This window comes from Eublepharis macularius, chromosome 7, assembly GCF_028583425.1.
Source record: "Eublepharis macularius isolate TG4126 chromosome 7, MPM_Emac_v1.0, whole genome shotgun sequence".
Lineage (NCBI taxonomy): Eukaryota > Metazoa > Chordata > Lepidosauria > Squamata > Eublepharidae > Eublepharis > Eublepharis macularius.
This window is the reverse complement of record NC_072796.1, coordinates 91655049-91682327: the sequence shown is the minus strand read 5'-3', so window position 1 is coordinate 91682327 and position 27279 is coordinate 91655049. Positions and strand designations below refer to the sequence as shown.

Here is a 27279-nt window from a genome sequence, read left to right as displayed (position 1 = left end):
AATTTTTTTCACCTACACAGCAGCCATCCAGTCCTTCCAAAAACTTTGCAGCAAAGCAGGTTTGAGAAAAGTTGGGAAAACCATGCTCTGTGAACAAATGTACAACAATGCCATGGGGAAACGAGGAAAACATAGTTTCTTAACAGCATCGAAGTGGGGAACATAACCTGTGAAAAGAGTATTCCCCTGTTGCTTACAGCGCAATCCTATGGCCGGCCCCAACGCCGACGCGGCTGCACTGGTGGTGTGGCGGCGCCGCCGGGCCGGATCCTGTGCCAGCAAAGTGTGGCCGCAGCGGCGCCCGCAGCGGCGCAGAGATGCAATTTTGGAGAACCAGAAAGTGTTGTGGGCGGGTCTGATGCACGGCCGCCGCCAGGCGCAGCCAAAGGGCGCTGTTCCTGACAAGCGTCAGGGGGAGGGGCCAGGAAAGGCGCAGCCTATGGGCAGCACGCGATCCCGGCCAGGCCCCAGAGCAGCAGGCAAACCGCCCCCATGCCGGCAGACTGCCTCGGCTCGTGTGTCGGGCGGGGCTCGCAGTCGGGAAGGAGAGGGGTGGGCGTAGTCTGAGAAGCCTTTCCCCCGTTTGCCCAATGTAGCACCAAGTCCGTGGTGGCCGCGTCCAGAGAGGTTGGCATGGGACTGGCAGGCGCCCTGCCATGAGGAATCCAGGGCAGCAGCCAGTCTCTGGCAGCAGGGGACAGCCCCCAAGTGGCGCCGAAGGGGAGGGCTGGCCTGAGGCCGCCACCAAGAGGCAGACACAGCGGGCCTGCCCCCTCGTCCCCATCCCAAGGCAAAGAACACAGACACCCATTGCACAGAAATCAGCCTTTATTATTATATCATCCCACCTCCCCCAGCAGACGTGAGGAAGGGGAGGCGTGTAGGAGAGCCGCCTGTGCAGCAAAACACCCCACCCCACCCCCAAGGCGGCAGCGGCGGTCACCGGGGAGGCCGGCGGCCGGACCCCCTTGGCCGTCCACGGGCCCGGCCTCTCGCACGCAACTGGGCCCGAGGGAGGGGTGCCTCTGGGGCGGGTGGAGCTGCTGCAGCGGGTGGGGCCGGAGGGTCGAGGATGGCGACGAGCCGCCCGAGCAGGGCTTCGGCACGGACTTGAGAGGCACACCCCACCCCTCCCAACAACCATGGCCTGTTGGCGTGGGAGGCTGGCAACTGCTCCACGGGATTGGATGTGAGGCAGGACGCCCTGGGGTGGAAGGTGTTGGAATGACCAATGGGTCTGCTGCAGACGCCCGAGGGGCTGGACCCACTCTGGGAGGCGGCCGCTCATGGGACTGTGTTGCTGGGGCTGCGGCTGCGATGGGGGCGACCCTCCCCAGGCGCGCGAGACCTCCTGCCCGGGATATGGCATCCAGCTGCCACCACCCTGGATTCTCCATTGGTGGGGGCTAGGGTTCCAGCGAGCGGACCATTTGCCCTGCCATCTCCCGCCCCCTTGCAGCGGCAGCTCGCACCACCCTCTCCCTGGCTTATCGTGTGCCAGCTACTCTCCCCACCGGGGATTGATCCCCCTCCCCGCTCACATGCCCCGCCCCAACACTCTACCTGGCCATAGATACAGGGGGGTTAGCCGTGTTAGCCTGTGGTAGCGAATTCAAAAAGGGTCCCGTAGCACCTTTACAACTATCCAATTTTATTGTGGCACAGGCTTCTGAGAATCAAGTTCTCTTCGGCAGATGGGTGGTACAGACACTGGTCAAATACAGAGGAGGAGGGGGGGAGGAGGAGGGAGGGAGGGGGCGGGGAGGCAAGACGGGGTGTGTCGGATACATTTGTGGCAATGTGCAGGTGGGGAGATGTGACGGGAGTGTTGGGGGAGGGGCAGAGGATGAAGTCAGACTCGCAGACACAGAAGACAGTTGTTGTACATCTCGTTTTATTGCACTGGAAAGAGCGGGCTTGCGTTTAGGCTGGCGAGGGAGCCGGAGCATTCCACACAGCCCTCCTTCCCGCTCGGAGGGGCGGGGCTGGGATGCAGGCCGCGGCGCAACGGTGCTTCCTGGGCTGCAGCCAACCGTCCGTCAGAGATGTTTGGGGAGGGCGGGGCGCGGGGGAGCAGCCATGCCCTGGACGTGCCTGTGGGGGAAAAAGACACGTGTGGGCTTTGCCTCGTTCCACTGGCAACAGGACTATCCGGGGTTTCCCTGCTTTGTTTCAGTTTCGTTCCACTGGCAAGGCAAGCCCCACACTCCGCCATCAGGGGGGGGTTGCACATGGTCGAGGGCAGCAGCTGATGCCTGACGGTCTGGCGAGGATGCACTCAGCCTTGGGAAGCCTTTACCTTTATGGGAGGGAATGAGCTGGTCACAACAAACACCTGGCCACATGTGGTTTTCGAGGCGCCTGCCTCTGAGGCAGCCAGGGCGGCCATGGTTGCCCCCCACCCCTGCTGGGCCTCACCCAAAGCGGCAAGTGAGCGGGTGGGTTCAGGTGAATGGGCGGTTTGCACTAATCTGCGGAATGCCCCCCCTCCTCCTCACCTGTCAGCGCTCCGTCGGTCATCACCAGGTGGGAGCGCCAGAGTCAGGGCACCTGCAAGGAAACGGGAGAGCATGCGGTTAATTTGCAAAGTGTCATTCCCTTCTGCCACGGAAGGGTTAGTTTGTTTGTGCTTAGTTAGAAGCAACTAGCATGCATGAGTCCAGTTAGCTGTTGAGTCATTCTTTCTATCACGTAGAAAGAGAGTTAGGCAGACATTTGCACCTCTTCCCCTTTATGTGAAGTTCCCCCAGTTTTTCGCAAAGTCCCCCGAGTGCATTCTGCGCCTGCCAACGTGAATGCCCTCAGCCCGTTTCAGTTTTCAAAGGGGCAATGCCACTCAGCAGACGGGCAGAGCCTCCGGCCGAGTGCTCACTTACCTGGGGGTTTGGGCGGCGCTGGCCGGATGTTTTGTAGGGCGCGGTCGCAGGTGATTGGGTGCAGAGAGGGGGGCTCGTCCACGCCGGGCGCGCACGCTGATTGGTCCCCGGGATAGTTCTCATCCTATGCTCCTTTGGGCCATAGGGGCGGGGCGCTCAGAGAGGGGGCTGATTTTTCGCCGTTCCATGGACGCCTATGGGCTACGCCTTCTTTTTCCGTGGCGTAGCTTTTTTGCACCACTGTGGGCATTCCCGCTTCTGGAGGAGCTTAGGGAGCGGACTAACTCCGACCCCGCCTTGCTCCCCGCCCCCCCTGCGTCGGCGTAGGGCTCTACGCCACTCCTGTGCCGCCGCCCGGGCGCCTGTGGCTTGCACCGGTGCTGGCCCGCCGGCGGGCCAGCGCCGCGTCCCAGCGCGGGCGGAGGGCCACTTACGCGGGCGTACGGGCTAGATGCGCGGTCGCAAGCCTTAGTTCGGTTCCTGTTCACTTCCTCTGCCCTTCTTAGGATTGTGCTGTTAGATACCCAGACTGATGCTCCCATAATCAAGTTTATGATTTAAAAAATAAGCAATGGCTTAGAGCAGGCAGGATCTCAAATGCAAAGCTTTTCACATACTTGGTGCCAGTCATAAAGTGTTCAGTAGTCAGAGATATCAATGATGTACTTGAATATGCACATCAACCCTTTATGTCCTAATTCAAATGACATTGTACAAATGCAGACAATATTTATTTGCAGCGATTGTGGAAGAGTGAAACATGTGGAATCCACCTTGTCCTCATTATAGAAGGGTATGCAGCCATTATAAATATAATATACTAAAAATACATTCAGAGGACAATCATGAGCCTGTAGACCTAGCTAAACTCTGTATTACCTCACCAAATAGTCAAGGAGAATTTTACAATACATCGGCTGGAAATGAAGAGTAAATTGGCCATCTCTTTGTGTGAACATGTTTAGATTTATTGAGTGAACAAGTATACCTTCTTTCTACCTGCGATCAAGCATTGAAAAGTGACATGTAGAAACAAATTTCTATATGTGGATCAGATCCATTGTCAGATGCAAAGGTTTGTATAAGTGTGGAGCCCCTGCATTCTGCATTTGAAGATCACTACCAAACAGAAGACCAGTGCTGTCACTTCTAATACTATTATCTTAGGTCGATGAATGGTAAAGCAGGTAACATTATTGACCAAGATACATCCTTCCCATTGGCAAGTAACCAGCACTATTGACTCTTACATTACAATCCTAAACAGAGTTACTCCAGTCTAAGCCCATTGAAATCACTTGTTGATCATATCTTGGAGAAAAAGGGGTCCTAATAGCACAGTGGAGGTCCACATAACCTTTCCCAGATTAGGACCGCTATATTTATACTGCCCTGTTCCCAGGGTGAGTACAAAGACAAGCAAAATATCCTGAACAGATGTTATATAATTATTCTGAGGTTTTTTTTATTATTCTCTCATTGCCATCTGGACCAGTTACTCTATCTAAGATAAGAATAATAATTACCCATAATACTAATTACTTTGTCACAAAACTGTGGAGAATGGTAAGAGAGAGACTACAAAGTATTTTGCACGCCCCCTTTCTGATAAAGACATAAGTCCATGAGATGCTGAAAAGAACCTCAGACAGAATGAATGGCCTTTGGTACGAGTCTAACAACAGGCAACAAGGATCCAAGTTCCATCAGACAGTGACAGCTGAATCAGGCAGGTATCATTCCCAATGAAAACTCCCCACAGCAACGGATGATACTTTGAGCAAGTAAACAAAATGGTATCTCAACCCTGCCCTTCTGAGTTACAAAGAATTCCACAGAGGAGCACCTTGACTTAAACCTGGATATTCCAGTGTTACTAGGTAGCCACCAGTTGCATTTTCAGCTTACAAGAGGTTAAGGGATCCAGAGTGGTTGGAAATGGGATAGAACTGTGGATTTTAATTTCTCATTGGAAAAATCTGAACCACAGACCTGAACTTTAATTCCCAATCCAAAATATCTTAGAAAATACCATTCTCATTTCCAATTCCCAGAAGCAATGGGCATGGCTTTGACAGAGTGCTGTTGCTCACATTAGATAAACCACAGGATGGCTTATGGACTGGGATTTCTGAGGTAGTGTTCCCTCAAGCCACATTCATAGAAGTGCTTTGTGAATGAGAATCACTGTCTGAAGCTCCTGGAGTGTGGGATATGGAAATATAGTATTTTAACATCTCAAACACCTTATAAACAACTTCACAAAATGTTTATTAAACTATAATGGACACAATCCATCCAAAATTAAGTATTGTTAAGGCAATCGGCTTAAGTGATCTTATCACTGTGCTAGACTGTAGCCCTTATGTTAGAAAGACGTGACAATCCTAAACTTTCCATTAGACTTAAGGAACATCAATAACATATCACTATCAGCTGTTGCCACTTTCCTGCCAAATGCATGAATACTTTACTAGTTAATTGCAATCTACAAGAAACAAAAGCCAGTTTATTGCCAGAAAACTTTTATTATTCCTCATTCCATATAGATTCTATGGACCAGTGAGCAAATAACAACAAAGTCTCTCTCTTACTGTAAGTAAAGTCTTGCTTTTTATTTTACTCAGAAAGACTAGGTTTCCTTGCAAAGATCTCTTTGAGTGACAGCTCAGAGAGAGCTCACTAGTCTACCCTGCATTACCAGCTGCTGGAAACAAATGGCTCAAATGTTTGGGGGATATGTTGAGCTGACATTGTTTCAGTCAGTATCAAAATGCTCTCCACTACCACTTTAAACTAAGTGTTCAATGGAGCAGGCTTCAAAAATACAGCCAAATATTGGCAATTTAAAGAACAAATATCTCAGAATACTAGAGATGGGCATGAACTGAAATATGAACCAAAGTTCATCACAAACCAAGCCAGTACATGCTTCATGAACTGGTGGTTCATCAGAGCCCATTTCTGACAAACTGCAACGAGCTTTAGGCAGGTTCATTTAGTTTGTTTTTCAGTTCATCACCAGCAGCTTTTTTCAACTGATGGGGGATCCTCCTCCTATCAGCTGAAAAGCGGTTGGCTTTTGAAAGGGGCAAACCAAAAATGCATACCCCCAACCTGTAGATCTTCTGCTGCCCCGGAAGTGACGTTTTCACAAACCAAATGAACTGGTTTGCTAACCGGGGGAAGGTTCGTAGTGGTTCATGGTTCGTGAAATGTTCAGCATTTTCCCAGTTCATACCCATCTCTACAGAATGCCTAAGCCTTTTCAAAGCTAAGAACACGTTTATAGAATATCTTCAGTAAGCACAAAACAGCATTTACACAAGTATCACTGTGGAATATAAACTGTATTTGCCTGATAAGTAGTTTAAATAGTTTCTGATCAAACAAATTAACAAAGTGGCTCTGATATGAATATAGCAATGGTGATCAACACAAAAGAGGTGAAATGTTACAGTTATGTGACTACAGCTCATTTGTTTTTCGGCTCTGGCTTTGATCCCAAGTGCAGGATCTTCTCGCAAAGCAAAATTTCCCTGCATCCCCCTTCCTCCACCACGTAGCACATTTATAGAGATGCCACATGTGTGTGACATGTGCCTCCATCAGGCAGATGTCACAGATTTTTAATACTCAGGAAGTCTCTTGTGGATTAAACCTCAAATCTCTAAACATTATTCTTAACGGCTATGGTAAGTAGTACATCTTTGTTTTAAGAACAGCTCAGAATCTAAACAAAAGCAATAGTCAAATGTCTGGTGTTTTAAGTTTATTACAGCTGCATGATATTCGAAAGTTTCTCTGGCTGATTTTCTCTTCTTTGCATAATGAATGAAATGTAATTTTTCCATTAAGCACTAAAATCGTATAATTCAGGGTCACATAAGTGTGCTTCCCCCAGTCCACATACCTGTAAACCTTCAATGGCCAGTTTGAGGATAGAAGGCGTTAATTTGGAGGCTTGCTTGAATGAGAAATTACTCCAGTCTATAATTAGAATGAAACCATTTATCTGAAGCTCTTGGTCTTCAATGAGAACTTCTAAGGACAACAGAATAGCCCGTAAAATGTCTATGAAAGAATTCCTAGAGAAGGAATAAAAGAGAAAAAGGATTACCGTTATCTACAAATCACAAGAAAATGTATAAATGTTGTGAATTTTTTAAAAAACATGAAAAAGTGTTCATTAATTTCTGTGCAGTCCTTCAGAGACAGCAAATATCTCAAAGGTGTATACAAATGTTTCTGTGAGAAAATTCATTATGTGTTATAAATCTGTAAATCTTCAATCAATCTTCAAGTTCTTGTTTCATTCATTGTAGTAGATATTTAACTCATCTGTATATGAAAAACATTTTCTATGTTTTCTGGAATAGGGACCTTCCTTAGACTTACCCAATAGCACATAGACAACTGGGATGGGCCCACCTGGATAGTCTATGGAAGGGAACGAACCTTTTAAGGTTCCAATGCTGCTGCTACTGTGTGGCCACTGAGAGCCTGATGTGGCCAAGGTGGGAGTGGGGCAGCAGGAGAGAAGCGTCAAGAACTGTCAAAGTTATCCCAAGAACGCCTTCTCTCCAGAGAGGTCAGGGGAGTTCTTTGGGCCTGCATGCCTTGCCACATCAGCCTAACAGCATCATCATCATCAACAGCAACAACATTTAATTTATATACCGCCCTTCAGGGCAACTAAATGCCACACTGAGAGCATTTTACAGTGTGTTGTTATTATCCTAAAAACAACCACTCTGTAAATTGGGTGGGGTAGAGAGAGCTCTGAGAGAGCTGTGACTGACCCAAGGTCACCCAGCTGGCTTCAAGTGGAAGAGTGGGGAATCAAATCCAGTTCTCCAGACTAGAGTCCTGCCACTCTTAACTGTTGGAATATAGGCTGCAAGGTCTGACATTCAGTCAGTATGGGGTTAATGTGTTTACCCAGCGTGCTATTGTTTGCATTGACCTGGAAGGGAAACCTGGCAGAGAGCCAATAGCCTATTCTAACTCAAAACCGGTAAACTAAGAAGTGTTTGTAAACTGCTATTGGTCAGTTGATCAGGTGATTCCTTTTCTAGGGTCAAGAAGAAGATCAACATGACAGGCATGTTAACTCAGTCCAAATCTGTACTTAGTTTGTACTTTGTAGTGTCAAGATGTAGGTGATAGATTTCTTTGTTTTGTAGCAACCCTGTGCACCCTTTTCCTTTAGAAGTAAACTTTTCTTAAAAGCAAATGAAGTGTCTGACTCTCTATTGATTCAAGATCCATTGCAACTCTGAATTTAAACTATTTTAACCTTTCCCCCAACATTAACCACTGCAAAAAACTGGGTCTCACACCAAACTGGCAGGCAAGAGAGGAGGTGGCTCTCTCTTTCTCGCCTGCACAGGAGATACCTGTGGGAAGAGGAGGAGGAACAAGGTGCTGTGAACCCCCTGTCTTCTCTGAGTCTGAGGCCCTGCAGGACCCCAGGGGCAAAAGCAAGGGAAAGATGGGAGGAGGTCTGCCCAAGGGCCTGAGTACCCCACAGTCTCACACAGTAATATCTTTTAAAGTACAAAAGTCAACTGATAAGGTAGACTCTTGCCTATGAATACCTGTGTCAAATAAATTTGTTAATCTTTGAGCTCATGTTTTTGATGCAGCAGACTAACATTGTTTCTGTTCTGAAATTAAACAGAAGTTGAGTCAAGCAGGTCAATTTTTCATAGTTTCCCACAAATTTTACAAACATTTCTGCTGTTTATTTTTTCATTTGAGTTTGATTGCAACCATTACTAAATGTAATCCAGAAAGGAAACTCTAATGAAGTCAAATCTATAGCCAGATTCACTACAGGCAACAAATGAGAGCTATCAGCAGCAAATCTGAAACGTCACTTTCCTTCAATTTATACATTCAATCATAACAATGAGAGAGTTTGAATAAAGAGAATTTAACGTGATCACAGTAGTGTTTCTCAACTGGAGAAGAAAGTGCTAATAACAATAGAATAAAGAATAGAATAGAACAGAACAGAACAGAACAGAACAGAACAGAACAGAACAGAATAGAATAGAATAGAATAGAATAGAATAGAATAGAATAGAATAGAATAGAATAGAAAGTGAAAGTTTTAAACTGAAAGTTGATATAAAAGCAGCAGAGCAGGAAGCCTCCCAGCAGGCAGCCTAATGAAGAGAAAATATAATCATAGATTCTGATTTTGCTTCTTGTAATGAACTGTCTATTTACAAAATACACAAACTGGGAAAATTCCGAACTCTGCGGTTCGTGATTTATCACGTTTCACGAACCATGAACTTGCCTTGGTTCGCAAACCAGTTTATGAAAATGTCACTTCTAGGTCAGCAGAAGGTCTGCAGAGAGCCCCCCCCTCGTTGCCTAGGAAACTAATTGATCAGCACCAGGCTGTCCGCAGTGATGAACCAAAATACAAACCAAACGAACAGGGCTAAAGTTAGTCACGGTTCATGAGAAATGAGCTCCCGTGAACCACTGATTTGCAAACCATGAACCGGCCCGGTTTGAGATGAACTTTGGTTGGTTCGTATTTCAGTTCATGCCACCTCTAGTGACCAGTCACAATGGCCGTTGTTGTTTACCCATCATCTCGAATGTAGTAGGTCTCAGCTGCAACATGTTTTATTCTGGAATCAAGTTTAGTTAGCTGAAACCATTTCATTGGGTGAAGTTTAGATTGGTATCTCAAACTGTTTTGTAACTAGAACAAAGTGGGTTTTTTGGTGTATGTGTGAGAGAATATTAACAATAAATCTCTAGTAACTTTGATCTAGTTTAGAAGAAATAAGTCAAATTCAGAAGATTGATTACTTGCAGAACCAGATAGTGATTAAGTGGGCGAGTTGTGAACCATGACTCTGCTGGTTCGAATCTACTGCTGCCATGACCTCTGCAGGTGACCTTGGATAAGCCACTTCTCTCAGCCCCAGCTCCTCAGCTGTATTGCAGGAATAATAATAACACTGACCTTGTTCACCACTCTAAGTGGGGCACTTATCTGTCTAGAAGAGCAGTATACAACCACAGTTGTTCTTGTTCTTGTTGCTATTACGTCACTGGGTGACTCGCTACATTGTGACGTGCATTATTCATACAGGCTGGCTACTTGCTAGTGTTCAACAGTAGTGACTTGACAAAAGCCAGTGTGATATTGTGGTTAGAGTTTCAGATTAGGATCTGGAAGTCCCAGGATTGAATCCCCACTTGGAAACTCTCTGAGCGACTTTGGGCCAGTCACTTTCACTCAGCCTAATCTGCCTCACAGGGTTGTTGTAAGGATAAAATGGAGAGGGGAATGATGTAAGCCACTTGGGATCCCCGTTGTGGAGAAAGGCAGGGGACTGCAGGGACTGTTGGACAAACAGGTGGCAGCAGTGGCCAGGGGTACCTTCCACCAGCTTCAGCTACTGAGCCAACAGTGGCCCTTCCTTAATGAGGAAGATTTTGCCACTGTAGTACATGCCCTGCTAACATCTAGATTAGACTACTACAATGCACTCTACATGGGGCCCCTGAAGGCTGCTTGGATGCTACATGTTTGTTATAGAATGCTGGAACTAGAGTGTTGACTAGAGTGAGTCATATGAACTATACTTCTCCAGTCTTGTTACATCTACACTGTCTCCCAATTTGCTTCTGTGCCCAATTCAAGGTGCTGGTATTGACCTATATGCTTTGAAGCTAGTATACCTTAAGGGCAGCTTTCTCCCATATGAACCTACCTGTCTACTTTAGTCATCTTCAGAGATTCTGCTTTGGGTATTCATGTCATCTGAGGCTAGAGGGCTGGCAACCCAAGAAAGGGCATTCTTGGTCATGATGCCAAAACTTTAGAACCCCCTACCCTGAAAGTGGGTGAAGACTTTTTTGTTTTGTTAGGCATGCACTAAGTAACTGTTATTGGTGCTGGACTTCCTCCCTTATTGTGTTGTTATGTTTGTGTGTTTATATGTTTTTATTAAATTATTTATGTTATACCCACAAGAGAACTCCCATACTGAGGATAGCAACCCTTTGGGTCCAATCCATGAGGTACGATAAACTGGTTCAAGGCACATCCCTTGGTGCCTACTTCTGCTTCCAAATGTCTCAACAGGATGGCATGATCTAATGTATCAAAGCCTGCAGATAGATCCAACAGCATGGCCTTTGTTTACTTTCAGATAATGGCCATCAGCTAACCCACCAGACCCATCTCTGTCCCATAGCCTGGCCAGAAACTAAACTGAAAATGGTCCAGAGCACATGAGTTACCCAAGAAGACATGGTGCTGGTCTGCTACTACACTCATAATTATTTTACTTAGAAAGGGCAGATTAGAGACTGCACAACTAAAGGTATTGGCTATACAAAGCCCTTCATGATCTTAGTCCATCATATCTGCAGGCCCATCTCTCTCCCAATAGACCTGGCTCTCTCAGGTCCCAGTACAACACTTTAACCATTAAACCACACTGGCTATCTTACTAGTATAACCATTCTAGAAGTCTCTATTCAGCCCATAGTCTCTTTGAAATTGAAATGCCTTACAGTGACCTCAGAAGACCATAAAATTGATTAATGTCACACCTATTCCTGTCTCACAATCATTTTACCATACTGGGCAACTTCAGAAAAGCAGCTGTCCTTGCCCCCATCTGTTTTAATTACTCTCATGATCTGAACAGTGCCTGACCAGAAAATTTGTACAGACAAAGTGATCTAAACAGAAAGAGGCAAGCACTGAGATATTTAGGTCTGGAGCCATGAATGACAGTGTTAGGATCTACATGTCCCCAGTACCAAAATGGAATAAGATTCCACCACTACTGAATTTTTGAAGAATTGGACTGTGGATCTTTTGTCTCTGAATGCCTTCTACATTTTCCCTATGGCAGTAAATTTCCCTAAGGGTAAATTAATTTGTGTCTTTTAAGCACCTGCTACCAGTTCCTAAATCTGTACTTGAGTGAAGACTTTGGAGTGCTTCAGAGGTTGTATTCATAGAATCGAGAAGAGGTGGTGGTAGTTTTTTGTAGGTTTTTTCTTTGATAATGAAAATAAGGTCAGTTTTTTAAGTCTGCAATTCTTAAATTGATATAGCACAAAACATTGGATTGATTGCCACAATATACTAGTTCATCTGAATTTCCAGCTTTAATTTTGAAAAAAAGTCTCTACATACTTACTTTTTTTTAAAAAAATGAAAGCTGAGAGTTCAGAGAAACTAATAGATCAAGGCAATAGATTGTTGTAACATTAGCGCACTATAGTAATCTAGCAGTTGTCAGTTTTGTTTTTTTTAAAGTCTGAGGGAAAAACCCTCAGTTGCTATAGGGGCTGTGGGGGAGGGGCAACCTTCTCTGCTTGCTATCCTAAGTTATACAAGTTGGGAGGAAGGAACTGTCAAATTTTCTGAATGCTTCTCATCTGCCACCAATAGTTCATTTTCTCCCCACACCCCCTTGGGGATCAATCAAGAATCACTGATCTGAGGTAAGCCTATCTCATTTCTTTCCTTTACTATATTTTAAATGTTTCAGTTCGTTTATCCTCCCTTTCCCTTTTCCAGCAACCTGAAATTAATTAGGTCATCTAACCAACTTCAGATATTTCCATGTCTGCATTTTTTCCAGATTAGATGATCAAAAAAAGTAGTATTAAGGCTAGTAACCCAAATATCAGTATACACAAGTGATCTTGTATCTAACTTTTTCATGCTTTTTGTTAACCTTGTTTTCTTATTTACTTCTCTAGCCATCTCTGTGTATTGAACTGGTTTTCTTAATTGTCTAGTCCCTGCCTAGTTTTTTCTAGAAGCTGCTGCAAGTAACACAGACCCCCAGCAATGCTTACAAATGCTGGAAAATTAATTCTTGACTGGATATGAAAATTTTCATTGCTGATCATCCTAGTTTCATAAATCCTCATGTTTTTCAAGTTAATCTGAAGATCCTGTCCTCTGCATTAATCTTACGTAGCTAACTGAGCAATTGACTATTTCCCTCTCATTTATACTGCAAAACGGAAATTATTTCTACTGGGGCTGTACTGCTATCTGATAATGACGTTTATAGTCACCATTTTCCAGTTCTTACATGAGTGCATAAAACCATTAAGACCAGGAGGAGTCTAATGCAGCACCTTCTCTGCAGTCTTGCACACTCAATACCAGGGAACGGGTGCATGGGAAGCAGAGAGCAGGAACAAACAAGTCCTACCATGACAGTCCTGCCTATAATGCATGTAATACACTTGCAGGGCAATACAAAGCAGTTAAACCCTTCTAACTCCACTGAAGTCAATGGGCTTTGATGGGTGTTACTCTGCTTAGGACTGCACTGTTAGTCAGGCATAACCAGGTACCTTGAGCAAGCAGCTGAAAAAGCAGAAAACACCAATATTCATGAACCAGGATAACTTGGGGGGAAATTGTCCTCTGCTCTATATGCATAAACGGACACATTGAGGTTTCCTAGGAGAGAAAATTGACTTAGCTTTTTAAGTAAGGCCTCTTAGCTCAATGTTTCTCAAACTGTGGGTCACCCCAAAGCAAGATGTGATTGGCACACACGTGGATCGTGACACTAGGAAGGAGAAGGAAGAGGGACAGGATGGCAAATTGGAGATTGTCTTCTGTAATGTTTGCAAAAGTCACGAAATACAGCCAGTGGCTCAATTATCACTATATATTTATAAATGCTAAACATGGTAAAAAATTGACTTAGCTTTTTAAGTAAGGCCTCTTAGCTCAATGATTCTCAAACTGTGGGTCACCCCAAAGCAAGATGTGATTGGCACACAAGTGGATCGTGACACTAGGAAGGAGAAGGAAGAGGGACAGGATGGCAAATTGGAGATTGCCTTCTGTAATGTTTGCAAAAGTCATGAAATACAGCCAGTGGCTCAATTATCACTATATATTTATAAATGCTAAACATGGTAAAAATAGGATAAAAATGATTTAAAAAATGATTAAAAAGTGATAAAATATATATATTAAAATTCAATCAACTGATACGAAATTCCACTTCCGGTTTGGGATTCATGGAGGTCTAACGCAGCTCCATTTGCGGAGCTGACCGGACTGCCGTTTTAACCGGCCGGAGGGGTGAAAATAACCCGCGGCCGACTGCTCTCAGGCGGGGAGCAGGCAAAGAACGCTCAAGACCCTAGGGTGAGCTAGATCTCGGACGAGGGGGGGCTCTACTCAAGGAGTCTCCCCCCCGATCCTTGAGGTCCCACCTTGCGACGGGTCGGCTATAATCTCTGCGGCAGTTTTGGGGCCAATTCGGCTGGCATAAGACCTACATACCCAAGCTTCGATCGGGGAGGGAAGTCGAGAGGAGAATTTAAGATCGAAACAGCGATTACAACCCGAGAAAGTTGAAGAGAAGGTAAAGATCGCTATCTCTTGAAACGGGACAGATTGATAAAAACAGAGAGGAAAGAAAGTAGATTTTTAAACTGCAACAGACTAGTGAAAAGGAGGTGAAGACTCGGCAGGAGTTGTATTTTAAAAGAGACTAAATTTAAAGAAGTTATTGCAAAAATCGGACTATTGTTTTGAATACCTGTGGTTTTGGAGCTGTGGGAAAAAGACACCATCGCGAGACCTGCTGTGGGAAGACGGGAGACAGGAAGTGCGTAACAACAATAGAGTGGCTGGAGGGAAGCGGCCCTTGCCGACGGACAGGAAGTAGGGAATCGCCATTTTTGAAAGGGGAAGGGTCGCGGCTTCAGCGGAAGAGGAAGTAGGCCATCTTGGATTACAATAACATAGAGAAACCATAGAGAAAAGACGCCCAACATTTTGGATACAAAAAAATTAATTTTGGCAAAGATTGGGACATTTGAAAAAAAGGAAAACGTTTAAATATACGCCACGGAACTAAGGAAGAGAGCAGATTCGTGGGAGCGAGCTAAAGCAAGCCCCACGATGTCGAAAAAAGAGTGGCAATCGGCAATAGAAAATTTGGACAAAAAACTTATAGACATGATGAAAGAACTTAAGGACACGAAATTGGAGCTTATTAAAGAGGTCAAAGAAGTTACACAGACAGTTAAGTCGGAGCTGTCAGAAGTGAAAAAAGGCGTGGAAACGATTAGTAGTGAATTACAAGGAACGCAGCAGAGAGTTAAAACAGTAGAAGACGCGATGGAGAATTTAATAGACACGCAACAAACAGAGATGAGACTGGTGAAGGGGAGGATGTCAGTTGCAGAAACTAAACACATGGAGAAGCAGCTTCGTTTTCGTGGTCTGCCAGAAGTGGAAGGGAAGTCAGCGCAAGAACAGATGACTGAGGTGTTGGCTGATTACCTGGGGAAGGAGGAGGAGGAAATTGTGGCTATCCTAGATGTGGCGTACCGTGTGAACTCGAGAATTGCAACCCAGAGGAAACTGCCAAGGGATGTGATTGTGCAGTTTACAACTAGAAACATGAAAGAGAGGATTGTGACAAAACAATTTCAAGATCCATTGGAGATTGATGGCAAGACGATTATCATAATGAAGGAACTGCCCAGATCAGTGTTACTGGACAGGAAAAAATATAGAGTGCTAATTCAGACTTTGAAGGACATGAATATCAGATACAGATGGGAGTTACCGGAAGGAGTGTCCTTTGAGTTTGGAGGGGCAAAAAAACGCATCAGATCTGAGCGGGAGATGGAGAGATTTATCAAGGACAATGAAAAAGACTTACCAACAAAACCATGAATATGGAGTGTAAAGTATTATCTTGGAATGTAAATGGACTAAACTCACCGAATAAGAGGAAAAATATTTTTCATTGGCTACTAAAACAAAAATGTGATATTGTTTGTTTGCAGGAGACCCATATTAGAAAACAGGATGTAAAATATTTAAAATCTGGAAAATTGGGCAAAGAATTTGTAGCGGCCTCAAACACGAAAAAAAGAGGAGTGGTGTTGTACATAAAAGAGGAGCTGCAGCCAAAATTTGTTATGAGAGATGTTGAAGCTAGATTTGTAGCAGTGGAATGTAATTGGAATTCAAAGAGAGTGTTGGTAGTCGGACTTTATGCACCTAACGGTGCAAAAGAAAGCTTCTTTGAGGATTTAAGGAAGCATTTAGACGATCTTGTATATGACCAGATAATTCTTGCTGGAGACTTCAATGGAGTGACAGATTTGGAACTAGACAAAAAGACTACAACAGCACAAAAGAAAAGAGGACTATTGCCAAAGCTTTTTTTTGAGTTGATTCAACAAGAGACTCTCGAAGACGTATGGAGGAGAGAATATCCTAAAACCAAACAGTTTACTTTTTATTCTGCAAGGCATCTTACATTATCAAGAATTGATATGATCTGGGCCTCAAAGGACTTAGCGTTATGGACTAAGGAGGTAGAAATAATGCCGATGGTAGGCTCAGATCACAATCCAATTATGTGGAAATTTGGAAAAAGGAGAAAAAGGAAAGCCTGGAGAATAAATGAGGACTTGTTACAGGAAAGTGAGAATATGGAAATATTGAGAAGAGAGACAAAGTTTTTTATACAATACAACGTGAATAAAGAAGTACCAACCAGTAAAGTTTGGGACGTGTACAAGGCGGTTGTAAGGGGCATACTAATGGACTTAAATGGCAGAGCAAGGAAAAAGAAAGAGGAGAAAAGACAAGAGATTGAGGAGAAAATAAAGGCCAAAGAAGCACAGTTAAAAAAGAGACCAGGGAAAAAGAAAATACATCAGGAAATTAAAATTCTTCAATAACTGTTAACAGCAATGAGTAATAAAGAATTGGAGTGGAACCTTAAAAGACTGAATCAAAAAGCTTTTGAGGGTGCTAATAAACCTGGGAAATATTTGGCATGGCAATTGAAGAAGAAAAGGGAAAAGAAAATAATAAATAAAATCTGTGAAGAAAATAAAACGTACCTGGAGCAGACTACCATTAGTAGAGCCTTTTATAAATTCTATGCTAAGCTGTATAATAAAAAAGAAGTAACCAAAGAATCAATAGCATCATATTTGGAGAAAACCAAACTTCCAGAGATCTCGGAAGCTTGGAGAAATAAGTTGAACAGTGAAGTAACTGATGAGGAAATAAGTAAGGCAATACAATCCGCAAATCTAGGAAAGGCGCCAGGGCCAGATGGACTTACGGCTAAATTTTATAAGACAATGGCCAACGAACTGGCACCATTCCTAAAAGAGGTGATGAACGGAGTTTTCAGGGATCAAAGAATTCCAAACACTTGGAGTGAAGCGAATATATCATTGATCCCAAAAGAGGGCCAAGATCTGACTAACGTGAAAAATTACAGGCCTATATCATTACTTAACAATGATTATAAAATTTTTGCGAAGATATTGGCGGAGAGACTGAAGGGGTGGCTCTCGGAAGTCATAGAGGAAGAACAAGCAGGCTTTTTGCCGGACAGACAAATAAGAGACAATTTAAGGACAGTGATCAATGCTATTGAATACTATGACAAGCGTTGTGATAAAGAGGTTGGTTTCTTCTTTGTAGACGCTGAAAAAGCGTTTGACAATTTAAACTGGGATTTTTTGTTTGCCACTATGGAAAAGCTACAACTGGGAGAAAGATTCATCAGAGCAATTAAAGAAATTTATAGAGACCAGACTGCAGCAATTGTAGTGAATGATGAACTGACCAAGAAATTGACGATTAGTAAAGGAACAAGACAAGGTTGCCCGTTATCTCCATTGTTGTTCATTTTAGTATTGGAGATTCTGATGATACAAATACGACAAGATGAGGAAATACGAGGAATAAAAATAAAGGACTATTCATATAAGGTTAGAGCATTTGCAGATGACATAATGTTAATTGTAGAAGATCCATTGGAGAACATGCCAAAAGTGATAGATAAGATCAAGGAGTTTGGTGACTTGGCAGGTTTCCTCATTAACAAAAAGAAGTCAAAGATATTATGTAAAAACATGACTAAGCAGAAACAACAATTGTTAATGGAAATAACGGACTGTGAAGTAACTAGTAAGGTGAAATATTTGGGAGTTGAGCTGACTGCAAAAAATATAGATTTGTTCAAGAATAATTATGAAAAATTATGGACTCAGATAGAGAGAGACTTGATCAAATGGAATAGACTGAATTTGTCATGGTTGGGCAGGATTGCAGCAGTTAAGATGAATGTGTTACCAAGAGTAATGTTTTTGCTACAGACAATACCAATCATCAGAGACTCTAAACAATTTGAAAAATGGCAGAGGAAAATATCAGATTTTGTTTGGGCAGGCAAGAAGCCTCGAGTGAAAGTAAAAGTTCTACAAGATGCAAAGGAAAGAGGCGGAATGCAACTGCCCAACCTGAGACTTTATCATGATGCAATCTGCCTAGTTTGGTTAAAAGAGTGGATGACATTAAAGAATAAGAAACTATTAGCCCTAGAGGGATATAAAAAATTTTTTGGATGGCACGCATACCTATGGCATGACAAAGTAAAGGTCAACTCGATGTTCCTGCATCATTTTGTAAGGAGAAGTTTATATACAATCTGGAAGAAGTACAGAATTTACCTACAAGAAGGAACCCCCTGGTGGGTGGTTCCATACGAGGTGATAGATCCGAGAGCTGTTGATAATGAACAACAATGTTTAACGTACAAAGAAATAACCAAAACTGAAGCATCTAAACTTAGAATAAAGACGCAAGAGGAACTATCACCTAACTATGATTGGTTCCAGTACAGACAGATTAGAGACTTATACAATTCGGACTCTGCAAAAGGGGGCATACGAACAGAGAACTCGGAACTAGAGCAGACCCTTCTTAAAGAAGACAAGAAAAGAATATCCAAGGTATACCAAGTACTGTTGAAATGGTATACCGAGGATGAGATAGTTAAAACACAAATGGTGAAATGGGCTATAAACTTTAATAAAGAAATAACAATGGAGGCATGGGAATACTTGTGGAAAACTACAATGAAGACAACGACATGTATTAATATTAAAGAGAACATTTTCAAAATGATTTATCGTTGGTACATGACACCAAAGAAGATTGCGCTAGGGAACTTGAACACTTCTAATAAATGCTGGAAATGTAGGAAGCATGAGGGCTCCCTCTATCATATGTGGTGGTCGTGTGAGGTAGCTAGGCAGTTCTGGGGGGAAATAATAAGAGAAATGAGTGAAATTTTACAGTTTCAAATAAATAAGAACCCAGAACTCCTGCTGCTAAACTTGGGAATGGAGGGAATTCCAGCCCATCATAGGACGTTGATATTTTATATGACTGCAGCAGCTAGACTTTTGTATGCGCAGAAATGGAAAGTACAAGAAGTGCCAACTATTGAAGATTGGATCTACAAATTGCTGTATATGGCTGAAATGGATAAGATGACAAGAAAACTGAGAGATCTGGACTCAGGGCAGTTTAACACAGACTGGGAGAAGCTGAAACAATATCTGGAGAAGAAGTGGGAGGTGGGAGGAAAACTGTGGCAGTTTGAGAACTACTGAAGTACAATAAAAGTATAAAAGAGAGAGGTGACTTTACCGGGGGAGGAAGAGAAATGTGAATTTATAAGCAGTTAGATTAATTAATTGATTGAGATATATATAGATATGTAAAGGTTAATTGATAGAATATTGATAGAGAATAATTAACGGTTTAAACATGAGGATTGAGTAATTAACAATATTTTTTTTTTACTTGATAAGACTTATATGCACCAAACTGAATGTATAGAAGAGTTAAAACGACTGACTATGTGATGAGTTATATAGAAATACTATAAAAAGAAGAAATGATTAATATATAGAGAACAAATCAAATTGTTTGATTTAAATGTGGGAAATTTTTATGGTTTATGATATATAGAAATATTCAAAACTGGAAAATGGGATAAATTGTTTATCTAAAGAAGTATAGTTTGGATGTATAATAAGTAAAAGAGTTAAAGATGTACTGCTTAATATAATGGAGAATATATATTTGTTTTAGACAGAGGAAGTTAATAGAAGTAAGGGAAAAGGGACAGAGGGTGGGAAAGCTGTTGGAAGTCAACAAAAGGGGGGGAAAGGGAGGGGGTTGGAAACGAAAAATTAGGGGAAAATTGAATGTAATGTAATGTAAAAATATTAATGTTCTAACCCAATAAAAATTTTTTTTAAAAAAAAAACTGATACGAAATTCCTGCACTGTATGTTGTGGAGTGGAAAAGTAGAGCAGAGAGTCAGTTTGGTGTAATGGTTAAGAGCAATGGGGTTCTAATCTGGAGAACCAGGTTTGATTCCACACTCCTCCACTTGAAGCTAGCTAGGTGACCTTGGGCCAGTCACAGCTCTTCCAGAGCTCTCTCAGCCCCATCCACCTCACAGGGTGATTGTTGTGGGGATAATAATAACATACTTTTTAAACCACTGTGAGTGGATGTTAAGTTGTCCTGAAGGACGATATATATTTTGAATGTTATTATTATTATTTTTCTAGTGGGTCCTAAGAAATACAGTAAGTTTAGTTGTGGGTCCCACTTAGAAAAAAATTGAGAACCATCTTGGATACTTCTTTCTCTGATGTGGTAAAGGCTAAGAATACTTTCTCAGACTTGCTAGAGTGTAATCTTGTTCAGATTATGACTTTGCCGATAAATCACAAAATAGAATGAGCATGGGAAGACATCCCAGTAGTAATGGTATGCTGTATAGTGATTATGAAACACAGCGCCTTGCTTGCACACTGCCACGGACTCCACTCCACAAACACTGTGCATATCACACTGTTGGACACAGAGAATCCCTTCCATACACACAGCAAGGCAAGATAGTCTTTGCAGCTGATTTGCAGAGAACACCACGTAGCCCCAGCATGACAGAGAGAGGGAGATAATTATTTTGCATTTCTTATCCTGCTTCTTCATTTGCTTTCATTGCAGGATGAGTTTGCTGCTGGTCAATGTTTTAGCTTTGAGTTTATTTTATGGGAATATGGGGTAATGCACATGAGGAACTGCAGCTGACAGAATAGCTTGCCTAAGGCCACCTAGAGAGTTTATGGCTGAGATGAGACTTGAACTGGTGGCCTCCTGGGGTAGAGCTCATAACAATTCTTTCTTTTTCATTGCACTAGTAAGTGGGTTCAGTAAATGATGTCTCAATCAACCATTATTGCTCTAGGAAAGAAATCATATCACCTTTGTTCTCCTATTGCATTGTTTTAAAGTTATGCACATGATAACATACCAAGTGAATGAGAAGGCTCAGCGAATGCAGGCAGGCACCTGTATTTTCCCTCAGGCCCCTAGGTGCAGAATAACTGCCAGTTTGCTCTACTACTGCTACTGCCCTGGCCATTTCATGATATACCATGCTAGGCACAGCAAGGCAAGAATCCTCATCTCCAATGTGGACATTCAGCATCCATTGCATGCAGCCTTCCCCTCCTGAGAGCAGGAGTAGGTTCCATACAGGCAGCAGGTTGAGTTTTTGAACATAATATGTGTGGAGAAAACATATTGGTAGACCTAAATAATAATGGATTCGTGAATCATGACGGAGAGGCCAGAATATGGTTGCCAGCCAATGTTGTAACAACATTTATGTTGTTTCATAACATAACAACATTTATGTTGTTACCATAATTTTCTGGAATGGTAACACAAATTCAAGACGCTTGGGAATTACGAAGTCCTGCCTCCTAAGCAATCCATGTTTTTTCCAAGTAATTTTTTTCCAGCAATGAAGCATACATTTGTATTTTTCTTTGAGTCTACTGATTTCCTAGGCAATGACATTTCCTCTTTCTGACTGAATTATTGCAAAGGAGAAACACAGAACACCTCAGCAAATCACCTTTGGAGACAAGTCATGGAGAGTGGCTTTTCTACCCTTCTTTGTAGGGGTGGAGCCTTTTTTGGATGGGCAAAGGTACCTTATTCAGGGGCCCACAGAATCGCACCCATTGGTCTAATTCCCTTGAAACTTGGAGGGTCTTTAGAGAATAGGCAGCACTAGCTCATGCACAATTTTGGTGTCATTTGGTTGAAAAACAGCCACTCCGGACCCCTGAAAATGTCCCCCATAGGGAATAATAGAAAAGCTGAGGTTCTTGCTTGCTCCTGCTTCCCTTTGTGTGGGTGGCACCCCCCCCTTTTTTTTTGCTGCAAGTAGCATGGCTAGGTGAACCTTGTTCAGGGGCCCATAGAACTGAAAATCATGGTCCAATTTACTTGAAACTAGGTGGTTCATTAGTGGACAGGCACTAGCTTTGCTGCAATTTTGGTTTCATTCGCTTGTAAAACAGGCCCTCTGGGCCCACTCTGAAAAATGCCCCCACTGGGGAATAGTACTAGACCTGCAAAATGGGATGGGAGAGATGCTTTCAACAAAAGAAGCCTTCCTCACTTTGGAAGAAAAAGAAGCACCTGTTTGGGAGCCTGTAAAATTGAGCTCCTTTGTTCATTCTGCTTGAAACTTAGGGGGTCTTTAGATTAGAAGGAGGGCTGTGTTCTGTGCAGATTTGGTGCCATTGTCTTTATAGACAGCTGCCCCAGACTCTGGAATGCATTCCCCATTGAAAACAATGGCCCTGGAACCTGGAACTATATGGATTTGAATCCCAAATGAGTAACGTCCTACCCAGAAATAAGCAATCACAGTAACCCCCTGACCCCCAAGCCCAGATCCAAAATCAAAACAATTTTTTTCTCAGCACACACCCATACTTGACAAACATATCTAGATGGATGCTATCATTTCTACTCAGTGAAACTATCTGAAATTGACACCTAGCATTTTCTTTATAACATTTTCCCGATTGTAAGTCAAAATAATGTTATTAAAGTAAAAATGATTTGACTTTGCATCAGATAGCTAGAAGCTAGAGCTGCTTACCTCCAGGTGGGGCCTGGACTGCTCCCAGAATTACCACTGATCTCCAGTCTACGAAGACGACTCGCTGAAGAAAGTAGCAGCTTTAGAGGGCAATCTCTAAGGATTATCATTAATCCTAAGTGAAAATGCCTTCCCCACCCAAATCTCTCCTCCAAAGGTACCCACCCCAAATCTCCATGAATTTGCAAGACCAGCATTGGCAACCCTACTAGGAACAGTTAGTGGGTTGGGTGTAGACTAAATTTTCCAGTGGCAGAATGGAAATTTTCTGCCTCCCCTCTCACTGTAGTCCACTGAATAGGGATAGGGGCTTGAGGAAAGACGCCAAGGAGAGTCTGCAGCAGGAATGTGAATGGGTGGAAATTGCCATTTTAGTCTGATCCAACTCACCATCAAATTCCAGGTTTTTAAAAAGTGCTTTTATATTAAATTTATTCATTTTATTACATTGTTCAGTTGGGTTTAATTTATGATAAGTGGGAACCCACAAGGAAATTATGGGAGCAACCACTCCTCCCCTTTTTGTTTCTTCCTGTCTCCCCCACCCCTTCTTTCGCTTTCTATTTCCCTCTTTCTTAGTATTGCTCTCTCTTTCTCCCTTCCCTGATGCCCATTGTAGTCTATACTCACATTCTCACTTTCTCTGACAGTCACGCCATTTTCCTTCTCTTTCACCCACCCCTAATTCTCTTTCTTGCTTCATCCCTCAATAGTGTCTGTCTGTCTGACTCCCTCTCTCTTACTTCTTCTTTCTTGCTCTGTCACCCAATGCCCACCATCTCTCTCCCTCATGCACACCCATTCTTGGTGCTCTGAATGCTCACTTCCCCCCATTCCTCCATGGCCATTCAGAATGTCAAGCTGTGAGATGAAAGTCAGCACCATCACTGCTAACTAAGCACAGAACCTGAATCCAGGACAGGAACAGCTCATGGTATTTTGCTGCACAATTAGGCATGAGTCATTACAGGATCTCTTGCAATGACACAGAGGATGCTGGAGGGCATGTATCACATGGTGGCTTTGTTGGCACCTCTAAGAAGAGTGCTGCCTTAAGTGAGTTCTTGGCTAAACTGTGTGTATTCACCCCCCCCCAACTCTTTCAATATTGCTGAGCAATCTAATTTTATTAGTACCTGCAAGATAATGATTGATACACCAATCTTAGAAACCCTAAGATTAAATTATCAAGTAGTTAATTATATATATTGGGCAAAACATTATACACATATAAAATCTTCAGTGTTTCCATTACTTTTCTAATCCAGTACAGTGGAACGCAATGAGGAAAGAAGAGCAACACGGCATACGAATTCTGTCGTGAGCAGTTTGCCACTCTTGCTTGAGCCATCTAAAGCTGTGTGCTCTGTATGGCTCTTGATGGTTTGTCCCTATACTCCATAGGATTGGATTATGTGAGTAATCCTTGAAGGCATCTGGTTACACAGGAATATTTATGCCAGTTTTGCTCCAGCCTGCATAACTCATCCTTCCATTCTTCTGCTATCTATTTTAGAGCGATACTTTCCTGCCACTGCCATTTGGCAAGGGGAAGCATGAGGGGCCACCTCTCTGCTGCCTGTGCCATTGAAGACAGTACAAAAATAGAATGGAAAGGCATGTCTTAAGGGACCACCACCAACCATCTCAGTCCTGGCCAATGCATCTTGCAAACACAGAACCCTGTATACTCCCTTAACTACCTTGTCAATATGCTTCTGCCTCCTATTTTAGTTACAATTCCCTGTGATCCAAAGGGTAAGACAAGCAAAATAGTTAAGCTTGGATTCCTGGCAGAATTAAGCATGTTTCATTTTTTGTACAGTACCCATTTGCATCCCTTCCTTCCTTCAGATGCCATTCCATCATTCGTAAACCTCTCTTTTTCCCACCCACAAGGATGATATTAATACCACAGACTGCAAAAAATGTAATTGTTCTAACTAAAGTGTAATTGCTCTGAACTAATGGCTGCAATCTGTCACATATAACTTCTCTGCCAATGCCACAGACAGCAATTTTGGCTGTTCTGTGTCTAGTAAATACAGAAATAAACCAAAATTAGAATCTGAGGGTTTGCAGAATTCTTTACCATTATTTGTAACAATCCCCAAGAATAAACTGCCACTAAACTAAGAAATAATGGCAATTATTTCTTGCCAATGTCTGCTAAGTTCCTTTAGCTGCTCATTTACTGTTTGGCATGAAACACCAGAGATGATCACAGGAATCAATAATTGACATCTAAAAATATCCTTTTTGAAAATAGCCATTGTAAAAATACCCATTGTAACAACATGTGCTGCTGATGGTATCCCTAACATTAGAACGTGGAGGAGTGTTCTGGGTAAGCAGGCTATTTGGACTTGATCAATAACTTTTACAATCTTCACAGGGCTTTTTTTTTTACTCAATATCACATATTAGTAATGCTTTCCCCTTTAAAACCAAGTCTCTGTACACTTTCCTGCAGAGCAGTTAAGTATCTGACATTTACAACTCTTGGATTAATAAAGCAGAATTTATGGGCACCAGCTGGTCTAGGAAGATTGGCTGTTGTGAGCAAAAGTATATCCCCCACCTCATTGCCTATTCAGATTGTTCATTTAGAAAGCAAAAACCTCTCATAGTTATATGGCACCTACCAATACAATTAAATTCCATTTTCTCATTCTAGTTTTTAAAAATATAGGGTTGTAACAGAAGCCACAACTACTGTTTCATATTTTCTGACAGTCGCCTGTGTACAAATAAGTACCACAGTACTTACTGTAAAAAAAAATTCTCTGTATATATGGGGAAATGTGAGTTATATGTCTGAAGCAAAAATGAAATAAATTATTCAAGAGCACACAAAGGCACATGATTTGAATACAGTTTTATCAAAAGAAATGTGTGGCCAAAAATATAGCGTTGGATCTAAGGTCTCCCTTCTACTGGGTGAGAAATCATGGATCAGAAAAAGAGAGCTTCCTATGTCTAATGGAAGGGAGGCCTTGGATCCTACTCACAGATACTAGCAAGTAGTAATGGTTATGTATAAAGAGATAAGTACACTATCTACATTTACCTACTCTGATCCCAGTTGGCTGCAAAAAGCAAAAGGATCTTCCGGCCATAGTGATCCCTGTTTTCCAGCACTCCAGGGAATCCATCAATCAGAGCCCGTTTGATCCCTGGATCATCAGCCTTGAAATTTTTGAACATATCCAGGTTCAGTTGACGGTACTGGAAGTACTGAGCCAGTAACCTGAAGGCATCTGTTTGGTGAAACTTTCTGGCTCTGAGAAACCTTAAGATGAAGGCATCATCTGTACGTAAAAATCCAATGTCAGGCCTCGTGATGATCATGTCCCTGACTTGTTGGATGTCCTGGTGCAAAACATCTGGGTTTTCATTGAGTTCCAGGCGGGCTTTCTCTATAGTCTCTGGACTGAGTCCAGCATGTAAATGAGTCATCTTTGCAGAAGTTTCGATTCCAAATTCTTAACTTCAGATGTATGATTAGCCAATGAATCGGTCCCATTCAACTGACAGTCTGTGGGAAGTATGATCCATTCATCAGCTTGTTTTATATTGAAGGACACAACTTTTCCACATCCACATCTGTCCAAGGATTCTCACATTCAGTCCATATTCAATGGAACATAGCCAACTATCATTAGCTGAAAAACAAAGGCATAGATAAAAAGCATGGATTACATGTGTGTAAGTGGTGTGTGAATGAAGATATTTTCAACAGTTGGCTCTTTCCTTTTTTATTGTTACTGCTGCTCTGATTAAAATATAAGAATGGGGAAAAGAAATGGGGTCAAGTAACAACTTAAAAACATATATAGAAAGTATTTATTATAGATGTGCACAAGTGTAGAATACAAACAAGTTTAAAACTTGAAACAAGTTTAAAACCTGAATGGCAGGCTACATGTATATGATAAAACTTGCTAAAACATCTCAAGGTACAGATGATGGTACAGCACAAATAGACCAAAGTACAGTAAAAAAAAATGACCAGATGCATTTCGGCCCTAAGGCCTTCCTCAGTGGTCAACTGTAAATAATTTATAATCAAACACACCCACTTTAACCTAAAAGGTTTTAGGTTAAAATGCCATTCTATCTTTACTGCAGATTGATGTGACACACCCTTATACACTGGAAACCAAGCCTTGGGTTGGTTTGTGACTGAGTTTTGAGAACCTGGGGGGATAATTCAGATTTTGTTATAGACTGAGTTTTGAGAACCTGGGGGGATAATTCAGATTTTGTTATAGACCAGCGATGGTGAACCTATGGCACGCATGCCACAGCTGGCACGCAGAGCCCCCTCTCTGTGGGCACGTTAGCTAAGTCGCTGGATTGTACTAGGATAGTTAGTACAATGATATCATTATATATCTTGCATACATAATATAAAGGCATAATGAACACAGCTACATGAATTTATTATTGAACAGAGCCTTTAGCACTGCTGAAATTGTACAGATTTAACATTATATTACAATTTCTTATTTACTTGAATGCAGATAATCATGGAAGACATTGA

The 27279-nt window shown here is 42.5% G+C and overlaps 1 protein-coding gene across 1 annotated transcript in view; it reads right to left on the bottom strand.

Moving 5' to 3' along the window:
• The window catches only part of CLVS1 (clavesin 1), a 74928-nt gene extending 48669 nt beyond the window's left edge, over nt 1-26259 (bottom strand). The window contains 3 exon segments of the mRNA XM_054985657.1: nt 6790-6964; nt 25804-26198; nt 26200-26259. Coding sequence (XP_054841632.1) covers nt 6790-6964; nt 25804-26198; nt 26200-26259 — 630 coding nt within the window.
• Between the last annotated feature and the right edge of the window lie 1020 nt (nt 26260-27279).